This window comes from Dicentrarchus labrax, unplaced genomic scaffold (assembly GCF_905237075.1).
Source record: "Dicentrarchus labrax unplaced genomic scaffold, dlabrax2021, whole genome shotgun sequence".
Taxonomy (NCBI): Eukaryota; Metazoa; Chordata; class Actinopteri; family Moronidae; genus Dicentrarchus; species Dicentrarchus labrax.
In genome coordinates this window covers 13,552,463-13,577,746 of record NW_026136702.1, presented here as the reverse complement: position 1 = coordinate 13,577,746, position 25,284 = coordinate 13,552,463, and the positions used below count along the sequence as shown (strand labels likewise).

At 39.6% G+C, this 25,284-nt stretch overlaps 3 protein-coding genes across 8 annotated transcripts in view; 1 reads left to right on the top strand and 2 right to left on the bottom strand.

The window, feature by feature from the left end:
• Positions 1 to 4,387, bottom strand: part of ebf3b (EBF transcription factor 3b) — a 68,001-nt gene extending 63,614 nt beyond the window's left edge. For 3 of the 6 annotated variants that reach the window (XM_051379281.1, XM_051379263.1, XM_051379272.1), the window contains exons 1-5: positions 3,736 to 4,386; positions 3,289 to 3,445; positions 2,925 to 2,988; positions 2,592 to 2,647; positions 588 to 661 (exon numbers count right to left, since the gene is read on the bottom strand). In XM_051379281.1, coding sequence (XP_051235241.1) covers positions 588 to 661; positions 2,592 to 2,647; positions 2,925 to 2,988; positions 3,289 to 3,445; positions 3,736 to 3,866 — 482 coding nt within the window. In that variant the 5' untranslated portion in view covers positions 3,867 to 4,386. Of the gene's footprint in view, positions 1 to 587; positions 662 to 2,591; positions 2,648 to 2,924; positions 2,989 to 3,288; positions 3,446 to 3,735 lie in introns of all 6 variants that reach the window. The other 3 variants (XM_051379254.1, XM_051379299.1, XM_051379290.1) reach the window with 3 other exon arrangements.
• Positions 4,388 to 16,966: 12,579 nt separating this feature from the next.
• On the top strand, positions 16,967 to 22,145 carry ppp2r2d (protein phosphatase 2, regulatory subunit B, delta). The gene is made up of 10 exons (XM_051379310.1): positions 16,967 to 17,136; positions 17,347 to 17,421; positions 17,958 to 18,055; positions 18,185 to 18,350; positions 18,477 to 18,589; positions 18,674 to 18,851; positions 18,967 to 19,131; positions 19,556 to 19,725; positions 20,243 to 20,334; positions 20,464 to 22,145. Exons 1-10 carry the CDS (start codon positions 17,130 to 17,132, stop codon positions 20,741 to 20,743), a joined length of 1,344 nt encoding a protein of 447 aa, XP_051235270.1. The 5' UTR covers positions 16,967 to 17,129; the 3' UTR covers positions 20,744 to 22,145.
• Positions 22,146 to 22,234: 89 nt separating this feature from the next.
• bnip4 (BCL2 interacting protein 4) lies at positions 22,235 to 25,284 on the bottom strand. Its single transcript, XM_051379374.1, has 6 exons — positions 25,110 to 25,284; positions 24,544 to 24,715; positions 24,369 to 24,429; positions 24,114 to 24,220; positions 23,700 to 23,849; positions 22,235 to 22,865 (listed from the first exon to the last, which is right to left on the bottom strand). Exons 1-6 carry the CDS (start codon positions 25,150 to 25,152, stop codon positions 22,823 to 22,825), a joined length of 576 nt encoding a protein of 191 aa, XP_051235334.1. The 5' UTR covers positions 25,153 to 25,284; the 3' UTR covers positions 22,235 to 22,822.

Genomic DNA, 25,284 nt, shown 5'->3' with positions numbered 1-25,284 from the left:
ACAAAAGGCGTTTTTCCTTTTAGTATCAATGACACCGCTGAATAGCAGCGCAATATGAGAGGTTGAGATTTATGTGGTTAAATGACGCTAAAAGGCTCGCTGATCATTGTTGACAGGTGGGATCAACCGAGAACTGACTCTGTGCTAGAAAGAAAAAAAAAACTGATACATAGCATGCAACGTCTATGCATAACTTAACAGAAAGCACATTGTCCCTGGCAGGCTTAAATGATGACATACAATTCTTAAACTATAAAAAATAAATAAAGTGCAAATTAAAAAACATAACTTGTGTACTGTGTCACTGGCTGTTTATTATATATTCAATTTCCCTTCACTGAAAAAGACAGTCAGTTAATTTTCACTGTCATATTCATATCCATATCAAAGTTGAATCACATCATATCAAAGTTGGAAATGACAGCAGCTCTCTTTCTCTCTCTCTCTGTGGTTGCTGAAGGACCACAGGACAGTCTGGATTGCTGCATCACATCATGAGTGTCAAAACTTATTGAAGGGGTGGGAATTACTTTTTGCCTGGATCTGCAAAATGGACCGAGCAAAAAAAAAAAAGAAATAATGCTTACCTGCACATAATTTCATGAGTAAGAAGAACTCTGCACATTTCTGGATTCTTGTCCTGGCCCTCATAAACTATGGCCTTTGAGAAGAAATGAGATGGAAATAAAGTGAGAACACAGTCATCTCTTAAACACATATTAATTCACACAAATTCACAAATAATTACACTCACGTATCTGCTATTATTACACTAGGCTAAATAAATCAGGGCATGAATACACACAGTGTTAGGACAACAGAATATATTACATGAGTGCAAAGGTTAAGTAAAAAACATGGTTAAGATAATCACATCAGTCTCCCAGTGTTATAAATTATATTAATTAATATAAACATCAATGACACCTAGCTAAATAAACAATTACAAAAAAATAACTAAATAATAATAACACCAACAACAAAATTTCTAGTGCCAGTAATAATAAAAAAAATGTAATCACAGAATTAATGGTAATGATTATGATGATGATGATGATGATAACAATAAATTGTATTTTTTTTTATTAATCTAGATAATATCCTGTGGCTCAGATAGACAGACAGAGAAAGGGAGAGAGACAGAGAGATTTTCCTAAGGAGAGATCCAATAGAAGTGTCATCAATATGCTTATAATCTGGGGATATTTGGGGGAAAGTGTTAATGGGCAATCTGTTGTTTATTTTGAGCCGCTAACAATGATCTTTCTGTGGATAAAAAGCGGTGTCTGGCGGTACGGTTGAGTAATTTTTGAGCATTGGCTGAAACAGATGGCGTGGAGCTATCAGTTCTGCCGCTCTTCTCTCCCTCCCTCGATCCCTCCCTCCTTCTTCCATTTCTAAGGATAGACACTTCACTCCCTCGTATACTGAACCGGCACCAAGTGTAAACGCAGGCAAAGCACCACATTATTGACAAAATACCGCAGAAATAACGCAAACAAAAATACAAGTAAATAAAGCAGAGTGTTATTTCTTCATGGTTTTTTTTATGCCATTCATAATTTTATTTTAATTTTATTTATTTTTTCTGGCACGTTTGAGGCCAGATATAAGAGAGTGACTTTGAAAAAAGTGACATATCTGAACCAGGTCGCATCACTCTCTCGCTTTTAAAAGCTGTCCTACTTGACCTGATGGTGTTTTTTTTTTTTTCTGTCTTTTTTTTTTTTTTTTTTTACTGGGAACCGGGCGATTATCTATATTGGTTTGATTTATGTCGCTATTTGCAGCTGTAGAAACACAAATCCATAAATTGCTTGTTCTGCGTCATTGACTCGGATCATTCGCAGAGGAATGTTGTCTGTGACCAGTGGTCCAGGCTTCACGGCTCTATTCAGAAAAGCCTCTACCTAAAACCTCTATTTAATAACGAGAAGTGAGATGGAGGGCTGAAATAACAGTGTCTGATTTTATTTCCATAATTATAATTACCTTTTACAAATCTGTGCGTTGACTTAAATTGTGCATTAATACTTAATCATCACATTTTGTGCGCTGGGAGTTTAAAGGCACTCCTGTTTGTGAGGGAGATGAGTGAAAAGCACATCTGCAAAAATATTAATATTAATATTTATAAATATAATACTTGGTGCCATTTTTATTATTTTTTAAAATATCTTTAGAGCGTCACCTCTGACTCTTTGCAGGGGAAGTCATATCAGATCATATGGAGCAGACGTAGTGTTTAAATTTTAATGTTGGACAAACTGACCTCTGCAAACAAGCCTAACTCTGGGTAGAGTAAAATTGACTTTAGAGTCTTGCAATATGATATGGCCGAGCATAAACAGTCAAAATGGAAGCTGTCTGCTCTTGTTACACCGGTAATTTGATTTTATTTTGTGCCACAACTGCAATTTTTTCAAGCAAGGTTTTTTTTTTCACTTTTTGTTTTTCTCGAAAAGCGTGAGGTGTGTGTGTGGATCTCAGGGGTGACAATTTGCACGGCGTGTTAGGGTTTTGCACAAGTGAACTATGGATGTGAGCACTGTGTTGCACTGTGCGTAGAAACAAGTGTAACAGCAGCTTACCTGCTTCGTCATGGAATCGATTAACCGTATGTAAAGATCCTGTTCTGTTCTGACGCCTGGGGAGAGAAAAAAGAAGACCACTTGTGAATTTTGAGGGACTGCAGGCAATAAAACTAAAACACAAAAACAGAAAGCCCTCCAAAAAAGAAGTTTAGTAACAGGCAATAAAAAATATATAAAGAGCTCAAACAGAGTTTATAAAATTACCAGACTGCTTGTTATTATTACTACTATTCTTCAAATTATTATTAAATGTGGTTTTATGCACACACGCCAACTAATGCTTGATATATTTCCACGTGTTTGGAAAATATGAATGACACTTGAACTCACCATTGCTGTACAATAACTGTAGTTTGTAATGTATCCCATTGTTAGTTTTTTCACTGGTTGGTTCCTGCAGGAGACAACAGTTTTGTGAAAATCAACATCAACAAAACAACCGCCTCATCACCACCACATGTCTGTGTGCATGGGGGGAAAAAATATTTATAGTTTCTGTGCAAAAGAAGAGAAACAGCTTTAGTTGTTAAAACGACTCTCTGTCATCAACCAATTGAGTTTTTTTAAAAAATCAATATTACACGTGACATCCCCTTTAGTAACCCATTGCCATTTCAGAGAACATAATTTCGAAACATGTGCTGATTATGTACAGGGGGTGCATGTATTTCTAAAAAAAAAATACACCGCTTACTTTTTCCTTCTCCACAAAGTCCACAAAAGCTGTCCTTTCGATCTCCACGGGCTGACCCTGTCTGTCATACAGCGCCAGGACGAAATGGAAAAAATTGGATTTTCTGAGGTTGGAAGGGGGCTGCTTTTCATAATGTGCCCGTGCCAAGCCGACACCGCTGCGGGGAGAAAACAAGAGACCATCTCGGTTAAGCACCGGACACCGGGGATACTAGATGATGGAGAAGCTGATGGAAACATTGGAGATGCAGAAGCACGCTCGAGTACGGGGGAGATTTCTTGATTTGTCACAATAATGGGGTAATCTGATGTAATGAAAGAAGGGGAAAGCCGAAGGGGGGGCATTTATTGGGAGACCGTAATTGATACAGAGTATTCAGGGGATTGAGGGGTCGATATGATGAGGAGGGAATGCGTGAGAAAAATCAGATGCTTTTGGCATGCGTACCTTTGGGCGGCTGTGTTTGCATCCACCACCCCAGCTGTGTGCATCCAGGAGCGGACCGAGTTCAGTCCACCCAGCGGTTCCTCCTTCATCGTCGTCCCACCCCGCGGTATAGTTTCCTGAATCCCAAACATTTAGGACAATTTGCGTGAAAAAGAGCCTCCTGCGAAATTAAGAGGGGGAAAAAAATAAACGTCCAAGCGTGTTATCCTTTAGGGTTGTTTTTTTTTTGTTCACGGGATAAGTAGCGAGAGCCGATTCAGACTTGCGAGGGAAAACCCGGTCCACAGGTCTTGCCTCCCTCTTCAGTCCGTCCGATGTGAACAATTCTCAAAGTGCTGTACTTAGTTAGAGCGGTATCCACAGACTGGAAAAGTGAATTGTTCAATAGACAAGATTTTTTTTGTGTTGCTATTGTTCCTCTTTGTTTTTTTCTCTCTTTTTTTTTGTGCTATTCACAGAAAAATCGATGGCAGTTGTTTGTGTTTGTGGGTGATGCTGCTCTCAAAGTGCCCACATCCCTGAAGCACCGCATCCAAAACCTTCAGGACTTCTTGTTGAATAAAAAACCCACTCCTGAAAAGGTGCTGCTGCTTCTCCACAAGACAAACACAGGCAAAGGCTGATCACCAGTGGAGGTGTTCCTAGTACACAGGAGAGGTGGATAAGGGGCCCTTTCGCGTCGTGCAGGATGGATGGGAACATGCAAAACTAAGCCCTCTTTCCCCGAGGACTGAAATCTTTCCCGGGAGCCAAAACTCTAAACCCACGGGAGAGGCGCTGTCAGAATATGACGCTGAAGGGGCGTGGTTTTGACCATATATGGAGCTCTGACGGTTCCTGTCAGGCAGCGGCGCTCCACTGTAGGGGTACAGCCCTATAGTGCAGCAGCCTGAGAACGCTCATTCGCTCCACTTTTCCTCTTGCTTAGGCCCTATATGTGGTGAGTTTGATTTTTTTAATGATATGGAAAATTCAACCGGGTGTAACCATCACACATAATGAGGAAGAAAGAAAGAAGAAAATAATAAAAAAAATAATAATCCATTATAATAACTCGGAATTCAGGATTCATTGCTTATTATTTTTAGCTGGCCTAATGATAGCGATTTCCGTGATTAGTTTTGTTATATTGGATTGAAATTAATAGTATTTGACATATTTATTCGATTAAACTTGTTATTATTATTACAATTTGACTTGATGAGATTGTTTGTTCACTAATGTATCGAAAGCATCTCAATAGCTGTGTGAATACAGGCCATAAATCATATTTCAATAATGGCAGATCATGTTTCTTCATATAACTGATACATTATTGTGCATTTTTAACTCTACGCTGCGGGTTATTTTATTGTAATTAAAATTTAATTAATATAACGCTGATTTCAGAGAATCAGACATGATTATAAATCTATTAATTTACATTAACTTTTCATTGGGAATTTTTAACAGCAGATAATTGACTTTCAGTTGTTTTGCTGTGTATCGCAGAGCAGAGAATTTCTTTATTTATTGCTGAGCATAAAATATGAACAAAGTTTGAAAATCAGACACGGTTTCTTAGCAACCATATTATTAATGTGAAAACAAATCAATCACATCACTGTGCCATTTACAGAAGATAAAGTCAGATCTTCTGACCTCTTTTTATGGGCTAAATATCAGAGCCACAGTGTCTCATGACATTAAACAAACTTCAGGAAATCCATGGTTCTGTGTCTTCTTTATTTCATGCACGTCCTGTAAAATCAGTAATAATCAGAAACATCTTAATCATTTTTAAAGAGCCAACTGCCTACATGTCCGACTCTGTCCGAGAGGGGCAAGCAAGCAATTCGGTTCATTAGTGGTGAAAAGGAGGAGAGGATGGAGGGAGAGAGGGGAGGGTGCGAGGAAGAGAGATGTGTGCTATATCCTGAGCAATCTATCTAGCTGGTGCTGAGGGTTAATAGCTGCTGCCAAAGATAAGTGAATTATAAGCTGTTGCTTTCACCTCTACACAATCTATTGCCAAATTGCCCAGTCACAAAATGAGGGTGTGGATTTTTTTTTAACTTTTTTATTATTTAAGAGAAATCCAAGTTTCAATTTGTGAAAAGAATATCAGGAAAAAACTCAAAGGGGGGCCTTTGTAAAAAATGTTATCTTTTTTCCTCTAAGATGAAACAAACCGAGACGCGTGTTGCAAATGTTTTGTCTGTTCTACCGAGATTGCAAATATCTTTTTTGCACAGAACTCACTATGCTTTTTTTTTTGCACTGTTTCAAGTCGCTTATTAGAACTTAACCCCTGATTACACGCACCAAGGCGATTTAAATCTGATTATCAAATTAGGAGACTTTGAGACAAATCCTCTTAGATCTGATACTGTTGACTGGAGAGGGAAAATGGATCTCCACACCCGTCACGTAGGTAACGATGCTGTCCTGAAAGGGAGTTTTAAACCGTATTTGACAACAAATGCAGCTGCCCCGCTATTTCAGAAGATATTAGAGGAAAATGAATGCAAATCTGTGTGCAGGAGCCATCTGGACGTGGAGAGAGGGAGTCAGCTGCTCCACACACTGAGGCGCGGAGCCTGAATCCGTCTCAGCTCATTCTGTGGGATCATCTGCGTGGTGGGCTTACACCGTGGAAAATGCGCTCTCCATCATTAGGTGAAATGTTAGCATCAAAATAAAGGAAATGTTGATCCCCGTTTGTTTTTAGTGGCTGCGTGCAGGAAAACTTTGCACGGGCGTGGAATTAGAGGATCTTAGTCACATTTGCTCATTTCTCACCTTTAAAAAAAAAAAAAAAAAAAAAAAAGCCTGTTTGTCAACTGCACGCAGGAGGTAAGTGATGGGGTTTGACAAGCAGGGAGAAACAAGTGCAAACTATTTTTTTCCCCCTGATCTTTGCATCTTGTGAGCCAGGCTGGATGCTCATTTAAATGACCGGTTGATGACACGGGCAGGGTTGTTATCTCATTCTTCTATTCAGTGGCCACAATGAATGAACCCCCAAAAGATTTGGGCCTGACCACCGACACAAAACCAAACTCCTCGGGACGCGTGGCTCCCAATAAAAATGTACACGATGACTTCGAAGACCTCCCGTCTCGACGGGACGAGCCTCCTCCGTATTGAGGGTGACGTCTTCTTTTTTGTGTGAATTTACGGGGCGAGGCCCTCATGATCTCCTTAAATTTGCATGTAAATGGCGACATCAGCCTACACGCGTGCCAGGGGCCAGCGGGCCTCCCAGATGTCAAGGCAAAGTCAATCAGCCGGCCGCTGCCCAGCTGTCCATCGATGCACTTTATTGGGACAACACTTTCATTATGCTCACCTGCATTGTTTCCTAATGAATTGATTGGCAAAAAAGGAGTAGGAAATAAAAAAAGAAATCTTATTAGCACCCACCAAGCAAGTTCGCTCACGGCTTTATCACAGAGGTTGTTTTAAAGTGATTCTTTCTCGATTAAATATTAATCAAATACGCCTACAGTTATACACATCATTCCATATGGAAGAAATAGGCAGTCAGCCCACTGATTGTTTACAGCAACTCAACTAACAATCTTTATTCCATTGTTTAGACCTACATGATATCTTGTGTGTGTGTGTGGCTGAAATTATTGTTTTTTATTTATGTGCATGCACAAACTATGGCGCAAGAAAAAAAAAAAAATCACATTTACTCAGAGTTGCTTTGTTTTAAAATTCTCGTCACTTGTAGCTTTATTCTAAAAGGTCAGCTTCAGTTTAAACTTGTGTGTTGAGATTTTCTCACAAGTGTGAAAAATCTGACAACATTTATCATTAATTTATTTTCTGATTTTTTTTTTTTTTTTTTTTTTTTTTAAATGAAATGATTAAAAGGATTGAGCCTTCCTGGCAAACTTTGTTTCCAGGAGCTATTAACGTTAGGCCTGATGAATGCGGGTCCGCAACTCGATATGACATATTCAAATATCATATTAAAATACAGTTTACGCGTTATTTTTAATTATAGGGGTGAAACACAAATGGCCAAGAGTGATGAGATCAATCATGTAGGCTATTCGTGTCAAGTAGTTATAGCTGATAGACGGACAGCGCCCCTCGTTGGTTACACTTGAGATCATTGTGTCGATATGAGGCAGCTGTGTTCTTCAGTGACAAGATAGCTAAATCTCAACATAGGTTTGTCTAACACCCCCCTGCTCCCCACAGCCCCCCTCTGGGGCGGCCAGAAATGGTTGTTTATAGGACAAATTATGTCAAATAATGAGACAATATTTTGCAAGAAAATTCTCTTAAAAAATGCTGACCAGCGTGCACACCAAACATTTTTAATCAAATAAAAATACATATTTATAGAGGGAAAAGGAGAGCAGAGAGCGTTGTTGTCCATGCGGTAAAATGACTTACACATTATTTTATTATTATTATTATTATTATTATTATTATTATTGTATATCTTTTTCATGCGTTTTAATTTAGGACTGTGTAAAATAAACACGACCACATTATCTGACACACAGCTTGGTGTGACCTCACATTTTCGTCACTAACTTCTGTCAGAGTGCTCATGTTAATTGTGTGCAGTGGTGAGTTCTGTCAAGGGCATTGCCCGTGCGCACGATTTGCATTTCCATTCTGCTGTGGAAATGATGAGAGAGTTTCTGCGCGGTTTAGAGCCTCGCGGCGCAGTCTGTGGGCGAATTACATTTAAAGAAGGCGAGAGAAATTAAATAAGAAACCGAGACCACTTCAGGGCTATTAACATCTAAAATATCCCCTGGAAATTTAGACCAAAATACACATGACCAAATATCCAGCATACCTTCGCTCTCTCACACAGCTCCCCCCGTCTTGATTGTGTCCATCACTGCTTTTGTAGGCCTATCTAAAAAAAATCGTTATTTAAAAAAAAATCTCAGTGGCGTTGATGGACGTGAGGTAAATGTGATTATTCAGCCCTAAATCGGAACATATGAACTTATAATACAGGCGTTTTAATACCAGGCGGACTGTGGCACTCAGCAAAACGGGTGCAACAATTCTGACTTTGAAGGTCATTTAAAAATCTCATCAATAAGTATGATAGGGGCACATGTTGCACTGGGCAATGTGGCCTCCAAAACGGGAGGCATCAGCTTTAACCTTGTTTTTTTGGGGGGGGGGTTGTTTTTGGTGGTGTTTTTTTTTTTTTTTAGAGCTCATGTGCACAACCACACAGACAGCAGCCTTTGCCTCAGTCCTCAAGAGAACTTTAATTTGCCTGTTGACCCTTGTGATGGAGCTACTGCCAACTTTTAGTGATACTGGCCCAACCTGCAGGAGTCCAGTAATTCTCCACTTGCATCAAAATGTATATTTTCTACATGTTGCATCAGTGCCTCTCATTTACTTTAATACAGGGATTACCATCATTAAGGGATACGCATGTGATGGTGATTGGCAAGGTGTCTCATTTATGAGCAATGCAGTACAATTCATTACTGCTCCATGGCTGAATTTTGATTTTAGTCAGAGATCCTTATTAATATTGAACTGTGTTACTATTAACAGAAATGTTAATTATGATGTCAAGACAGAGAGAGTCAAGGTGAAAGCTGCACAGCAATAGCTAAAAATAATCCATGCCAGCTAGAGTACAGTATGATCCTGCAGAGGAGTGTTACTGGCAAGGGACCTTTTACTGCAACAAAGAGGTGGAAAAGAGGAAGTAAATGAATTAGAGTACAAGCCAGATTTTGTCTTTGTTTCATCCACACTTGTCCTGTCCCTATTTTCCAACCTCTCCCTTTTCCTTGCCATTGGAAGTGCTGCAAATTGTATAATGCTGGTCTTTGTTCTACAGAGTCAAGCCACATGAATAGCCGTCCTGAGCACACACAAAAACACACTGACAAACTGATCATCTTAAAAAAGCAACGCCCTGGTGCTCACTTGGCCTACTTTCCACGGCAGCACTGGGACGTGGGAAGAGGAATAGAATTCAGGGGAGGATGTTCTTGCACTCTGGGAAACATTCAGTATAGCAAGTGTGATGCACATAAACATAGCCTTTGCATTGTCAACCTTAGACCGCATTTGCCCCAGATAACTAGTCCCCATGTGCTAGACTATTCTCTTTGACTTTGCAATTGAAATCCTGAGAAGATTATGCCAAAGCTAAAAGAGGCAAACTCCAGGGTGGGATTTCAATTGTCAATTCCTGTTGGATTTTATAGCATTATGACATATAGTACACCATCTGTTACGCTTCCTGTGACTAGGTCTGCACAAGTGGAGCCTATTGATGTGAACATCATTACAAGTAAGACCAGTAGTTCTGAATGGACAGCAATATTCAATAACCAATATTTCTCTCTTACACGCTCTTTAACACAGATGTATGACTAACCACGGGGTTCTCCAGGTTGAAAAACACAAGGGTAAATTAGGAAGGTGCAGGAAAGTAACCACTTCTAACTTTAGCTAAACAGACTTCGTGAAGCGCTAGATAATCTGGGGCTTCTATGTACACCGCCTAACCAAATGTCGACATCTGTGAGGGTGTGCATAAAGAAAAGCTCCTCAGAGAAACGGGGGATAATAATCTTAGTTCCCCTCACCTTCAGCTTGCCCATAGGGGTTTAAAAGGGAGATGAAGAAATCCTATGTAAACATGCCAAGTCAAATTTTCACTTGAAATGTGACATGGAGGCAAAGGCCAACCTTGGTGCATCACTAATGTGGTTCCACTCATGCGTTTTCACTGCCCCTGGATGTAAACAATTGATGTATTCAGTCCATGGTTTGAGCACTGACTCACTATGCACACTTAGTATGTTAAAACATCTTTTTTATCTGTGACTGTATGCTTTGTGCATAGGTGAAGAGCCCAAAGAAGTCAACACAAAGCTTGTACACAATCAGAATCTCTCTACTCAATAGCTTCCATGAAAGGGAGTTTTGCTCTCCTGAGAAACATACAAAGTTTGAGCATCTGTTCCATCATGTAGTCTTTGTTGAGAAATTAAATATTGAACTGATCTAGTGTACCATGAATGTTTCACTCACATAGTGATTAGACAGACTGGAGAGGCAAGACATTGCAGCACTTTACACTCTATTTTAATATACTGTATTTGTTGTTCCTGCCTTTAAGTGTTTTATACACCAGATTATATTCTCGCTGTAGAAAAATGGTTTGAATTCTTGCTTCAATTAGGTTTAACATGCATGTGTAAGTCTAGCACACATACTAACACACGTGCAAATTTATATGCACGTCAACCCAATCACCCACTGTACACAATGAGCATTATGAGTGTAGTCCAGCTGCAAGTGCACATCAATTTAATTGAAAAAAAAAAAAAACAACTACAGAAATTAGAGTTTTGGTTTTATGATTCAATTATCAACTTGGTGGCATCAGTTCTTATGCTTTTATGTGCTGCTATTTTTTCTTGTGCACCATATAGAAAAAGCACTGATTTAAATTGTTTGCAGTTAAAATCTTTTCTTACTTCATCATCCTTTGCTCCAAATCAACAATTGTCTCCAGGGAGAACACGTAATGATGTTTTCTGACATTAACATTTCAGATTAGATGAGCAGACCAAGGTAACATGCGAGCAGGAGAAGGAAACGGTATCATCACAGAGATCATAAAATGGTGTCGTGAGTAGTCTTTTGTCCGGGACCATAGGAGAGTTCTGTTGCTAAAGGGAAGGACAAAAGCAGAAGGCGCCACGGGTATAAGGTTCCCCTGAGCAACAATGCTGAAAGTTTCAACTTGCAGCACATGGGTGTAACTTTAACTGGAATACTGTGGATCAAAGACTCACAAACAAAGTGGGTGGAAATGCTGGAGGAGTGTCTGTGCTCAAGTGAAGGACAGGTTCACTAGAGAGAAAGCGGGAGAGACCATTTATGAAACACAGACTAGGCAATCAAGGCTAATTACTGAGACTGTGTTTTGTGAACTCAAAGGGCAGCGTGATTCAATTAACAAAATTGATGTGTATTATAATTTTTGCTCATTTTGAAAAATAAAATTACCCCACTTACAAAACATGCGGTAGAACAAGCTTATGAGATATAAAACAAAATCTAAATTTAATTGAATTTAACAAAGAGATTTAAATTTTGTCACTGCTTGGTGCACGCTTCATAGAGAGGAGGATACACAGTAGATTTTGTATCGCAACTCAAACATTCATTCTGCACTCGTGCCTTCAGTTGTCATCTTTTAGAGAGTGAGAGAATTGTTCACCTCTGCTTCTCTTTAAATAAGAAACACAGCCTTGAAATTTGTGGGGCTTAAGGCAACTCATCAGGTTAGATCAGTGCAATGTGGATGTGTAACCTTTACACTGCAGTTGAACCTGCACATACAAGTGTTATGAAAGGTCCCTGTGGCACCCTGCTCTTCTGACATGGATTTGAAGACTTGCCACTTTATTAGCTGCTAAGCCCCCAATACTTGTTCTATATAGTGGAGGCCTATGTTATGAGCTGAGATCTCATTGTCTTGCGTTATTAGAGGAAGAGTCTGCAGCACTCTCTCGTCCCCCCGAGAGAATTGCCTGACTGTTTGAAGGGAAGCTACAAGTGCAATTTAACCCATCTTATTTACAATATGATCTGTTACAAGGACATCATTGCTGCAAGGATTCACATCTAATATATCCCCTCAATGTGATTCTTTTCTGTTTTCACTGATTCGAGAGAGTATATTTTGTTTGATTTCCACTTGAGCCTTTAAAAAAACTCTTGTATCTGTCATGTCTGAGTGGACTTGGAGATAAATAGAAAACTTTAGTGATCAACTCTACTCCAATTCAGTATTTTCATGTATATATATATTTCACTGGAAACTATGGCATTCAAAATAAAAAAAAAGCTTTGTGCTTAAAGGTCAGAACAGCTAATTAATGAATGTGAGTGGATGTGGAGTTCTTCATGATAATATCAACATCAGCTCGGGGAAAACAAGCAGTTTGTGATCATCACTTGTGTCAGCAGCACACATGTATCCTCCAAAATGGAAATTATCTATTGGCATTGAATAATAAGTGCCATAGTGCCATCTAGTGCACGCATTTGCACACTGAAGAATGACAGCCCCTGTATGTAAAATATACACTACACTCTGTATGTCTTACCGAAGTGGTATAGAAATAATACAAGGTAAAGAACAGTGTACTATTTACACTGGTCGCTTGTGTGTTTCCGTGTGAGGTTTAACTACACCGAATGACCACACTGAAATTTTCCACTCATGGGGGAAATAAACACGGAGACAAAGGTTTGTCTTCCAAGCCAGGTCTTTGACAACCCTCAGTTGTGGAGAGCCGCAAGGATAATCTCCTTCAGACAATGAGACAATGTTGAAGGCTCTGCATGCAAATTATAGTCTGCCATCTAAATTACAAAGACATACACAGACCTGAAGTCATCAGGCCTCATATCTCACTCATCGGGGCCTCCTGGCTGTTAGGTTGCCAGAGGATGCTATAGAAACAACAGAACAGAAATAATAAGAAAAAACACATGAGCCAAAACAAGAGTCTTGAATAATTGATTGTGTTTGTCTTTGCTGTTTGTGTGTATGAGTGTGTGTGTGTGTGTGTGTGTGTGTGTGTGTGTGTGTGTGTGTGTGTGTGTGTGTGTGTGTGTGTGTGTGAGTGAGAGAGAGTGAGTTAAGACTGAGGGTCTGGACAGAGCTTATGCCCCAGAGCAGAGCAGACACATCCACTGGCCAATGGTTTGTTTTAAAAACTGTCTGATGGACCAAATGTGGGGGAAGGGGATGTTTGTGTGTGTGCGCGGGTGCAAATCCATGTGTATGGGTATTTACGTGCGTGCCTCTGTGTGTAAATTCAACCTGAAATAGATGAGGACAGTAGCAGTGTTTTTTTTGTCAAAGGAGGCTTGAACATGATGAGCTCATGTTCAAATCAGGACTGTTTTTGTATTCGGTTACACAAGAGAAAAATGAAGTAAAGATTTCCAGGATAACAAATGCTTGTTGTTAAACGACTCAGGAATAGGTATGTTGTATGATGTTAAAAAGTCAATATACCTTCATTTTGTCTGTGCTGGTAATGAGCCATATTTTCTGGGGAAAATGGCTGCTTCTCCGGAGGCACCATGTCTACTGAATGTGGCCCTGATCCTGGATAAAACAGAAGGCTCACCAATCAATCTCTCCAGGTTGCCCACAGCCAGAGAAAGCAGCTGCACCACATGTTTGCCTTGCGCGATAGCGACAAGTTAACATACGGGCAGCACAGTAACCATCCACAAGCAGCCTCTAGCTGTCTTATAATGAATTCCCACAGGGATGGGGAACTATCAGAGTCAGTGGTGTTACTGGAGGCTCGGAATAAAGTCAACACCTCTCCTTATACCTGATGAAGCTACGGCACGGCAGCACACACACTCATGCACGCACACACATACACACAGTCACAGCCACAACACTTAACTTGTAAAAATGTGAAAAATCGAATGTACACAACAATTAAGCTGTACGGTTTATTAAATCACAAATTGGGCTTGAGTCAAATGTTTCTCCTTCACACTGTGGTGGTGAACACAGTTTATGTTTTTTAATAGGGCAATATTAGTCAAGGCAGCCATTTTTTTTCACACTAATTTATATGTGTAATGTATAGTAAAAACAGACGTTTTAGAATGCAAGTAAAATTAAAGTAAAATTCAGAAACACTTGTTTCAATAATTTGAATTTGAAAAGCAGTATTTAATATCCTTTATTCTAATTAGTACAGTATCTACACCTACATGATTTAATGCTTTGAAATCAAGAAGTGTTCGTACTTACAGTATCCAACACATAATGTCTGCACTGCCTCATCAGACGGCTGCACAGTTTCAGTCAGAGGCAGAAGCTACCAAAGTAAAAACCACTGCAAACCCATTTGGCGCTGTGTGGAACAACACAGCGCTCCTCTTGTACAAATCGAGGATGTTGTAGAGGTTCAAGTGGTTCTTAAAATAATGATGGTTTTACAAAACACCGGTGAAACATCTATTTTTAATTTAGAGCAAACATGCCCACATCTACTAACCACAAATGGGATCAATACACAAGTAGGCGTTAAATGCTGTGGTTAACTATGTTTATTAGCTAACTGTGTTTAACACCACTATTCGTTTTTTAAAGAACATCTGTAAAATGAATAGTTTACACAACTTGTGCCCACCAACACACTAATAATGTCATATTCTCAAGTCATATTACGTCATATTTATATGCATGCTCTTTCATTTCTATGAATAGTCTTAGACCATCCAACTTGTACTTGTACTACAGGTACAAGTTGGTCCACCTTTATATAAATATACAGTATATATATAAGCTTCCTAACCTCCAGGCCTCTGCTCTGCTTCTCCCCAAGGGACGTTGTGTGAGTGATGAGAGGGATGTATGTGGAGCTCGGGAGATACTGGGGAGAAGGTTTTGGTGAGATTTGGTCCAGGTCTTTCTGGGTGCATCCCTATTTATTTACTTGCCACCTCCAGGACTATGTGCAGATGCAGCAAACAAAAAAAGTTTAATAGCACTACAGAGTCTACACCATGTAATAGTTATCCAGAGCCCATAATCATAATCGTTATTTTAAAAAATCAGTGCAGGTGATTTGCAAGCTTCAAACAATTGTGACCTGTAATATTTGGTTTAAAACAATCAGTATTTGTTAATGACCACTTTCAGGTATCTAAGCTGCTTTAAAGACAAAGAGTAAAACAAGAATATATCACCAACTAAACAAACAAAGGACCTTATTTCACTTTTTTTGTTTTGTTTTTTTAAGAAAACTCACTATTATAATAAAAATGTTGTGTTTTAAAAGTGTTTATACAATTTTATCCACTGAAACGTGGCCCAGATATTACATATTCTCACACTTGATCAGCATTTGCCATTGTTTTTGTTTTGGAATGTGACTTTTTTATTGCACAATCCACCCCTATGGGCTATCTTTCTCCTCCTAAATCTTGACAACCCCAAACCTTAAGAGAGGGCTGTTTTAAAGAAAAATCAGCATACAACTAAAAACAACCTCTATTTATATATATTATATATATATATATATATATATATATATATATATATTGCATTGTCTTGAGTGTATGCTCACAAAAATAAAGACATACGTGGCATTCTTTTTGATGGACTCTGAGCAGAACTGGGTTGAGCAGAAAGTTTGTTCCCCAATGTAATATCCACCATTTGAAGAAAACAACACACAATGATTGGTAGCATACAATGAAAGTGCTTGGTTGACAGACTGAATCAACCAAAATAAATATGTATTTTCCATGTTTAAAATTATGTGGGGAAATGATGTAGATATTATATAACATTATGGGATGAAAACTATGTGCACTGTGATACCCTCAACAGGAAACAACGATCACGGAAAAATCATAGAATTTACTTTAACCACTGTAACAATGTATGTTAATGGCATCTATATGGGGGTTATAGGAATAATATGCTGTAGAAGTCAAGCCTATAAGAGTTGTGGCCTTTTCAGAAAATACATTACAACATTTTAAGAGTGATTGTGATTGTTTTAAGTGGACTTATTAGTCAGGTTTTACAGACCAAGTCATAAAGGACTAGAAAAATAGTGTCTGTGAATAGACTGAAAAGTACACCCAACAAAAATTAACTGGTTTTTCACCATTTGCCCACTAGATGTCACCCACTGACCATGCAATTCAAGCCAGGGTACTTGTGAGGTGTCACATAATTTTGAGTTAGGACACACTTCATATCCAACATCAACAATGACCAAGTGAAGAAAAAAGTTTTATCACGCATAATTTGATTTGTTAAATAGAAGGGACAAACCCTCCCATTGTACTTGTATCTCTGCAATACAGAGCAATTACTCATATTATGCCAATCACATGCAGCAAACATACCTGGCCTATGAACACAAGGCGAAAAAAAAAATGTCTATGCTGTTTATGCTGGATTTTATTTTGTTTCCTCCAGCTTTAATCAATACCAACATCCTGATGTGTACATTTTATTTTCCCCACCCATCAGAGGACAGCTGAATTGGCTTTAGACTCAACAGGCAGGTATACTAACGTGTAATGTGATGAAACAGAACTGAATGCACAGAAAATAAAGACTGCACATCTAATAATATGACGCTCGGGAGGATGGATGGAGCCAGGATGTGGCATGTGTGCATGACGTCATTTCTCCATGTACTGTGCGCCATTTTGGAAGAAAAAAAAAAAAAAAATCACGGATAATTTCCGTGGTCTTGACAGATCTGGACCCGAGTGTTCTCACTGATTGTGGATGCTATCTATTTCCCCGAGCAAGCCGCATTGGTTGATTAGGTATTGGAAGCTGTGTACAGCAAGAGCTGCTACATGAAGCAATGGCAGGTGAGCTACTTTGGAAGAGGGGAGAAGGACCCACCTCACTTGGTGTGTGTGATGGCCTGAATCTGCAAGTTAGCTAGCCAACGTTAGCGCTGGCGAGCTAACGTTGGCTAGTTGTCAAACTGTGTCACTGTCGGGTCATTTTATCGCCAGACGAAACGCGAACAGGGTACAAACTCACGCCGTGTTCTTTTATGTTTTTATTTTTCACAGGAGTTGCAGGAGGAAATGATTTCCAGTGGTGTTTCTCTCAAGTGAAAGGAGCCATAGATGAAGATGTTGCGGAAGGTATGTAGCTAACGTTAGCTTGGCGGCTAGGCTAAAACGCTGGGTAGCTAGCTAAATGGTCTGATGATGATGATGATGATGCTCGCTGGGGGGGGGGTTGGGGGGGCTTCACGTGAGATGCACGATAGCTAGGTGGTCGAACAGGTTTTAATATAAGATAGCTGTCGTGATTGGTGTAAGCCTGTTTGTGGATGACTTGTGCGGACGCCCTTTCCTTTGTAAATGACTGTATGTCGCTAGCTAGCTGTATGCTAGGCGGTGGCTAAGCTATTAAAGGGGAGCGACCGTGTCCATGACGTCAATGTGCTGCGTCCATAAATTGTGGAGTGACATCATGCTTGTTTTCATTCATTCATTCATACATGAATGGGTGTACGTGTTGTGCGTGTGTGTGGCTGTCAGTGTGCCTGATGCTTCGTTCAGAAATGTATCACTGGTGCCGGACAGCAGTCTAACACAGTAGCATGGTATTAGCTGTAAACAGACCATCGTTGTGGAGGCTGAGCTTTTATGTCTGATTTATGTCTTATTTTCAGCTGACATAATCTCAACAGTTGAGTTCAACTATTCTGGAGAATTGCTTGCGACTGGAGATAAAGGAGGCAGAGTAGTGATATTTCAACATGAACAGGAGGTAAGGTGCATATGAAATAAGAGACGAGTGTCTCCATTCACAGTGTAATGTCAGGCTTTATATGCTGACCTTGCTGCAGTGATGATGTGTACGTACCTTGTGACTTATGTGTGCCGTGTTTGTTTACAGTCCAAGAATCGTCCACACCTGCGCGGGGAGTACAACGTCTATAGCACTTTTCAGAGTCACGAGCCAGAATTTGACTATTTGAAAAGTTTAGAAATCGAGGAAAAAATTAATAAAATAAGATGGCTACCCCAACAAAATGCTGCTCACTTTCTACTTTCGACAAATGGTAAGAGTTTACTTTGTACACATTTTGATTATTTAGTGATTTGATTGATTTGAACTGTGCAACGTATCCCTATCAAAATTGTTCTTCACCTCTAAATTTGACATCTTTCCTATCCGTTTTCGTCAGATAAAACTATCAAATTGTGGAAAATAAGTGAAAGAGATAAACGAGCAGAAGGTTACAACCTGAAAGATGAAGATGGACGACTCAGAGATCCTTTTAGAATCACCTCATTACGGGTATGTTTAGTGATATGTCATACCTGTCTCGTTTTTGAACATGTCTTTAAAATCTTCTCTGAAGGTGCATGTTGTGTGTTTCAGGTACCAGTACTGATGCCAATGGATCTCATGGTAGAAGCAAGCCCACGGAGGATCTTTGCAAATGCGCACACCTATCACATTAATTCCATTTCTGTAAATAGTGATCATGAAACGTACCTCTCCGCAGATGACCTAAGAATAAATCTATGGCACTTGGAAATCACAGACAGAAGTTTTAGTATCCTTTTTCTTCATCAGAAAACGCATTCGATATGTGGCTTATCGTCTGATATGGCCTGCATTGTATCATAATGAAACATTAGTCTGCTAGTTCCTTAACAGTGTGTCCCCAGATATTGTAGACATCAAGCCCGCCAACATGGAGGAACTGACAGAAGTAATCACAGCTGCTGAGTGCCATCCACACCAATGCAATGTATTTGTGTACAGCAGTAGCAAAGGAACCATCCGCCTGTGTGACATGAGAGCAGCAGCACTCTGCGATAGGCACTCAAAGTGTAAGTACCTCCATTGTACTGCTGCAATGTTGAGTCAATTAGTCTATCTGGGGAAAATGTATACATTTTTTGATGCAGCAATTAAGTCATTTATGGATTTAATAACGGTTTATCTAATATGTCGATTTCCTGCTTTTCTCCATTTTGAATATAACTAGAAATTGATTGTTGGTCAGTCAGAATAAATGTGAAGACATCACTGTTGCATCTGGTAAATTGTAACTGGTATTCATTATTTGACACATTTAAGATGGTATATCATTGAAATTATTCAGTGTTATAAAAAAGATAGATGTGTTGCTTCACTTACGAAAATACCAATGAAGATTTCCTTATTTGGAATAACCGTTGTCCAACAAAGTCCATTTCATGGGAATGATTTTAGAAATAAGTATTGTGATGATTTTTATTTTTATTTGTTCAGTCTTTGAGGAGCCTGAGGATCCAAGCAGCCGGTCCTTTTTCTCTGAGATCATCTCCTCCATCTCGGACGTGAAGTTCAGTCACAGCGGACGCTATATGATGACACGTGACTACCTCTCCGTCAAAGTTTGGGACCTCAACATGGAGAACAGGCCAGTGGAGACGTATCAGGTGCATAAACACACTTCTCTAGTGACTTCTATAAGTAATATAACTGAGTTGTGAGAACGAAATAAGCACTACGCTGTTTTGAAAATGATCTCTCCGATTCAATCAGGCCTTACATAAAACATATCTTACATAGACTGTTTATCTTACGAAAAGTTTTTACGTTTTAACTTCCACAACATATCAGGGTTTTGTTTTTAGAATATAACTATGTTTTTAACCCTAATTTTGAATCTTTTTGCAAAAATATTTTCTTGAAGCTGGTAATGAAAAAATCATACAGAAATACAAAATATGCCTTTGGGATGGCATGCGAGCTCCTTGTAACTAACAAAAACAAAAAAAGCCTCACAGGTGTGTCTGGTTAGTTCTGAAATCACCATTCACTGAAAACCTGCGTTTAAAGTCCAATACGCAGGCCGAGAATTGTGTAGAGCCCTTTCACACTTAAATGATATCTATGCAGTTGTAGGCATTTGGCTCATTTAATATTTAGGCTAAGTCATATGTTTTGTTTCAGGTCCATGAATACCTTCGCAGTAAACTCTGCTCCTTGTATGAAAATGACTGCATCTTTGACAAGTTCGAGTGCTGCTGGAATGGCAGTGACAGGTGAGTGTCCTTGTTCTTGCATTGGATAGCATTTCACCTGCTACCGGCCTGTGGTTAGTTTCATTTACAATATATTTTATTGATTTATGTTCTCTGAATGATCAGTTTTTAATTTTCTCTCTCCATCAGTGCCATCATGACCGGCTCCTACAACAACTTCTTCCGAATGTTCGACCGCAACACCAGGCGGGACATCACACTGGAGGCGTCCCGGGAGAGCAGCAAACCACGGGCTACGCTCAAACCACGCAAAGTGTCCACTGGCGGCAAGAGGAAGAAGGATGAGATCAGCGTGGACAGCCTGGACTTCAACAAGAAGATCCTCCACACTGCCTGGCACCCCAAAGATAACGTGATAGCTGTGGCAGCCACCAACAACTTGTACATTTTCCAGGACAAAATCAACTAGAAGATTTGGGGCTCCAGAGGATAGGGCTTTTACCGTACCTGTGTAGTTAAGCCTACTACTTGTCTATCTGTATAAGAAGAAACAGCCTCGTTGTCCTCCTGGTGAAGAATTCGAAAGCACGTGTCTACTTTTTTTGCCACAGGAGGTTGATCCATAGGCCTGTTTTATTTTGAGTCTGAGCTTAGGTTGTTTTTGCCTTTGGCACCAGGGCAATCAACATGCCCCCCTGACCCAGAAAGCCCAATTCGGGTCTAATTGATGGAATGGCACTCCCTAGAGGTCAAACTCTTGAACGTTGGTGTTTGTGTTGACATTTTAAGCCTTCATTTCATGATTTAATGACAGAACTCTTGGAAGCCCTTAAAATGACGTCTTGTCAAAGTTGTAACATCATCTCAAAGATTTTGGGCCCTCTGAAGCACGGATTAATGGCCAATAAGCCTAACTGTAACATTCCCCCATTGGCCATATATTCTGGCCAAACTACTGGTGGAAGAGGCCATGAATTTGGAAAGTGGACCTGTTTCTTTTCTCCCCTTCCCTCCTCTTACTTTACCCCAGTCAATACGGTGACATAATTTCACTGACTGTATCTACTCAAGTACACCTTGTCATCCACATAATAAAAGAAACTAAAACTACAGATGTGTTTTTAAATTTAGAAGTATGTATTAAAACATGTTTCTTGCTTTGCATGTTTTTATGTTGTAGAGAGGTGGAAAAATGTCCAGTCACACCACTGTCTTTGAGCAGATCTCAAGCAAACCTGTTATGGAAATACTATTTGGGGCTACCAGTTTCAGAACCACTGTTGGAGACAACCAATAATGTGTTTGTGTCAAGAGATTCATTTCTGGTTTTTGACCATGTTTTAGGATGCAGGCTGGAAACTACATGGCACAAGATGGGGCCCAGGACAAAGGGAATCTGCAGCCTTAATACCTACTTCTATCAGTGACAGCTACAAGTTATGTCCCCAAACGTTTTACAAACCTCATGTGCATTATTTGTAAATCCTATTTTATAGAGTTATGTCCTCATATACTGCTGCTATATGTGGCTGTCTATGAAAATACAAAGGAGGAAAATTGCACATCATACAGTTTGTGATAAGAGTGCCTCCGAATTGTGTAATAAGTAGGATAATTCAGACAGGCCTCATACATGTGCCCTTATTCATTTATTAGGGATGTCACCCAAATTTGAACCGCGTATTGCAAATGTGGATCTTATCTCCGTAGTTGTGAATGCAGAAACGAAGGTTGACTACACAAAACATATACTGATGACATTAAAACAAACACATAATAATGCATTGTCTTTGTCCATTGATTCCTAACATGGTGGCAATGTATTCACTTGTTTATTATTTTGACCAAAGTTCAATAAAATTTTAATTGTGTTCATCTGCACGTGGTCCTTTCCTTTGGTAAACAGTCAGCTCCATGTTTCTATATATTAAGTGGTTTGTAAATCCATGAGGACCATACATGTTTTTTCCATTTTTTATTTAGTGTAGGATGAACAAAATTGACCATATCAGTGCTTCGTATGCAATTTTCTTAGAATCACAATTTACAATTGCACAAATAGAGCAATCAATAATTGATGCAATCACTTAAACACTAGGCTAATGATCCCTTGGACAAAAAATAATAATTACAAGTCAAAACAATTTCCTTTATCCACAACTGATTTTAAAAAAATCATTTGGACATATCATTTTGCACCAAAAGTGATTTCTCACAGCAAAAAGAAAAAGGCAATGACAGAGATTATATACCAGTTCCCTAACGTGCAGATTTAAGGAGCAGGAAGCAGCGAAACAGTCATCTCCAGGCCAGGACAGGGACTACAGCAAGGAGCAGAGGATTGGTCACGGTTGTGTTCAGGAGTATACGCCATGAAACAGCATTGACCGATCTTCAACTCTCCACGCTGGTCTGAGTGACAGGGTGCACTCAAACAAGTTGGACTGTCACGTGGCCACATCTCCCTTGATATTCAGAAGGTCCGATTTTAAGGCATGCCAAGACGGTCACATCAAGGTGACAAGGAGTCGCAACATCACCATCCTATTTAGTAGGTGTTGTGGGAGGTTAGACGCTTCCCAATATATATCCTAAAAAAGGACAGAAACAAACAAGAATCTGGGTAAATCTTTAAATTCTCCAAAAAAAATTACCAAAAATAATTTTGCCTCAACTTCATCACCATAGATTTGTTACTCGAGAAAAAATATCTGTGCCATGACATGTAACAACTTGAGCTAAGACACTGTGTTGGAGTAGTGCTCTAGAGACAAATTCCTCCTCCATATTGTCTGCATCTTCTAAGCCAAAATATGTTTGACAAACAAGACCAAACTGAGTAACAAGTCTACTGTTAGGGTTTGGAACAAAGCCCGAGCATACTAATAGTTTACATTACCTATCAAATAATTAGAGAGCATTATACATTGCCACTGGTTACCAAATCATTTATCCAATCGTGCTATACTCTGTCAGTCATCATGTTTATGTTCTCTGTGGTGATACTGCATACTGTATGTTGCAGGCTCATGGAAGTAAGATTAAGATTTATAAATGGAGCAACACAAATGTAGACTGGAATCTATTGCTTTCGAATTGATTAACAGGTAATTTAATGCCGGGACTAACACTAGACAACCACTAAATTATTCATGTTATGTTTGAGCAATTAAAGGTCTGTTTGCATCAGTGATGTTCCTGTACGGTGGGAAAACATGTCTGTATTTTTATGTTTGACTATTTGAAAAATACCATATCAGCAATTGTTTTTACATCATTTATGTGAATATACATCAATTGTATGTGGTCAAAAATCTGGGCTTAAATGGTTCTTTATGGATCCGTCCCCCTTGCATCTAGAGGTGCTGTTAGTTAATGCGATACAGTAATATTGTCAGAGTGAGAGATTAAACAATGTTGCTTACCCTAGGCCAACAGCAAGTATGTGAGAAATGATTAATGAGGGCAGGAAAAGCTTCAGAAAGTCAGCAGACAGAACGCCTCCCTTCTTCATGACGCTGGTGTTCCTAATGCTGAGGGAGGTCGAGCGCTTAGGGTACTTCAGCAGGAACTCCCTACAGAGGAGCACATTAATTTTTCAGTTTTGAATTCATTAAAATCAATGAGTGCCGGTCTAATGTCATACCGACACATCTGCTCACACATATTTTCTGTGAATTACAATTACAAATCGTGGCATAAAATAAATATGTTGCGGCTTATGCGTGTAAGAACAATTTTGACTTAAATCTGGGAATATTTATGTTTACTCAGAACGCCACTTAGATAAAAAAAAAAAAAAAAAAAAAGAAAAAACTAAATTAGTGGAGGTTACATACTTTGGTGGATTGTTCTCAGGTCGACTAGACCAGTCCCAGATCCAGTCGGCATTTTTCTTCATCAGGTTCTCTACCTCCCGTCTCCTTTCTTGGAAGTCTTCATCTGACTAAAAAACACCAATTGAGGATAATCAAGTGCTGTTTGATATTTAAAAAGAACATTATACCATTATATGAACTATTTAATAAAACTGCATGTATTTAATCAGACATTAAACAGACTCTGACACAGGTCAGAAGTTCCAACAAGCATACCTGTGAGCTGTTTCCCTCTGAGCCTCTCCACAGAAGCAGGGGGGTCAGTGCTCTGCGTGGGCTGTTGTGAAGAAGACAACAACACAACTTAAGTCACATGTCCAAGATACCACTTCTTACACAACGCATAAGAGAAAAAAAAAAAACATGCTTCCCCCCCCCGCCCCCCACAAACCTGTTGCACTGAGAGCTTCCTCTGGAGCTGTTCCTGCCCGACTCATGCTGTGCCTCTAGCAGCATTTTCTCCACGTCTCCCTCCTGGGTGGACGTGGTGATTTGTTCCTGGCTCCCGTGATGGCTGGTACTTTGAGAGCCAGTGCCACTGAAATGCAGTTCAACCCAGGAACCTTAAATCAAATACACAGTCGTTACACATGAACGGTGTCCAGGTGTACGACATGACTGGCCTATGTAGGCTGAGACAGCAGGCTGGTGCAGCACAACAATAAACAGATACAGACTGTTCTTGGCTTGAAGGCATTTTGATTTCGCAACACTGCAAATAAGCTTCATTAACTAACTAGGCCGACGGGCTGTCCTCTTATTGGCCTCTCCATGTCGCTAAAATTTCGTAGTAACGTTCAGCTTTAATCTAGTTATTCAGCTAAATACCCCCCAGTTGTTCAGCTCAGGCTGGGGTAGCTGATTTAACCTTAGGTAGCCCGCGTTTTCTAAACTATAAGCTAGCGCTAGCATCAGCACTCATGAGCTACAATGTGTTTCCTGTCGTCTATACTTTACCTTGCAAACTGTCGTCCGATGAATTGTCCTTTTGAAGCGACATTGTACTGGTATACTCTTGCGGGTCCACTCGTTTACGCTGTGTTAGAGGCCTAAATGTGAGCGAAATGGTGGCGAAATCTCTGTAAGCAGCTGGAGCCCCAACTACCACAATAACACTGATGCAATATTATTG

What these genes read in the sequence shown, in the direction of transcription:
- ppp2r2d (XM_051379310.1), top strand. An exon ending in CTGCGATAGGCACTCAAAGT is followed by an intron (nt 19,132 to 19,555) that starts GTAAGTACCTCC and finishes TTATTTGTTCAG; the next exon opens with TCTTTGAGGAGCCTGAGGAT. An exon ending in GGCCAGTGGAGACGTATCAG is followed by an intron (nt 19,726 to 20,242) that starts GTGCATAAACAC and finishes GTTTTGTTTCAG; the next exon opens with GTCCATGAATACCTTCGCAG.
- bnip4 (XM_051379374.1), bottom strand. Translation starts at nt 25,152, where the DNA reads ATGTCGCTTCAAAAGGACAATTCATCGGACGACAGTTTGCAAG. An exon ending in GGAAGCTCTCAGTGCAACAG is followed by an intron (nt 24,430 to 24,543) that starts GTTTGTGGGGGG and finishes TCTTCACAACAG; the next exon opens with CCCACGCAGAGCACTGACCC. An exon ending in CAGAGGGAAACAGCTCACAG is followed by an intron (nt 24,221 to 24,368) that starts GTATGCTTGTTG and finishes GGTGTTTTTTAG; the next exon opens with TCAGATGAAGACTTCCAAGA.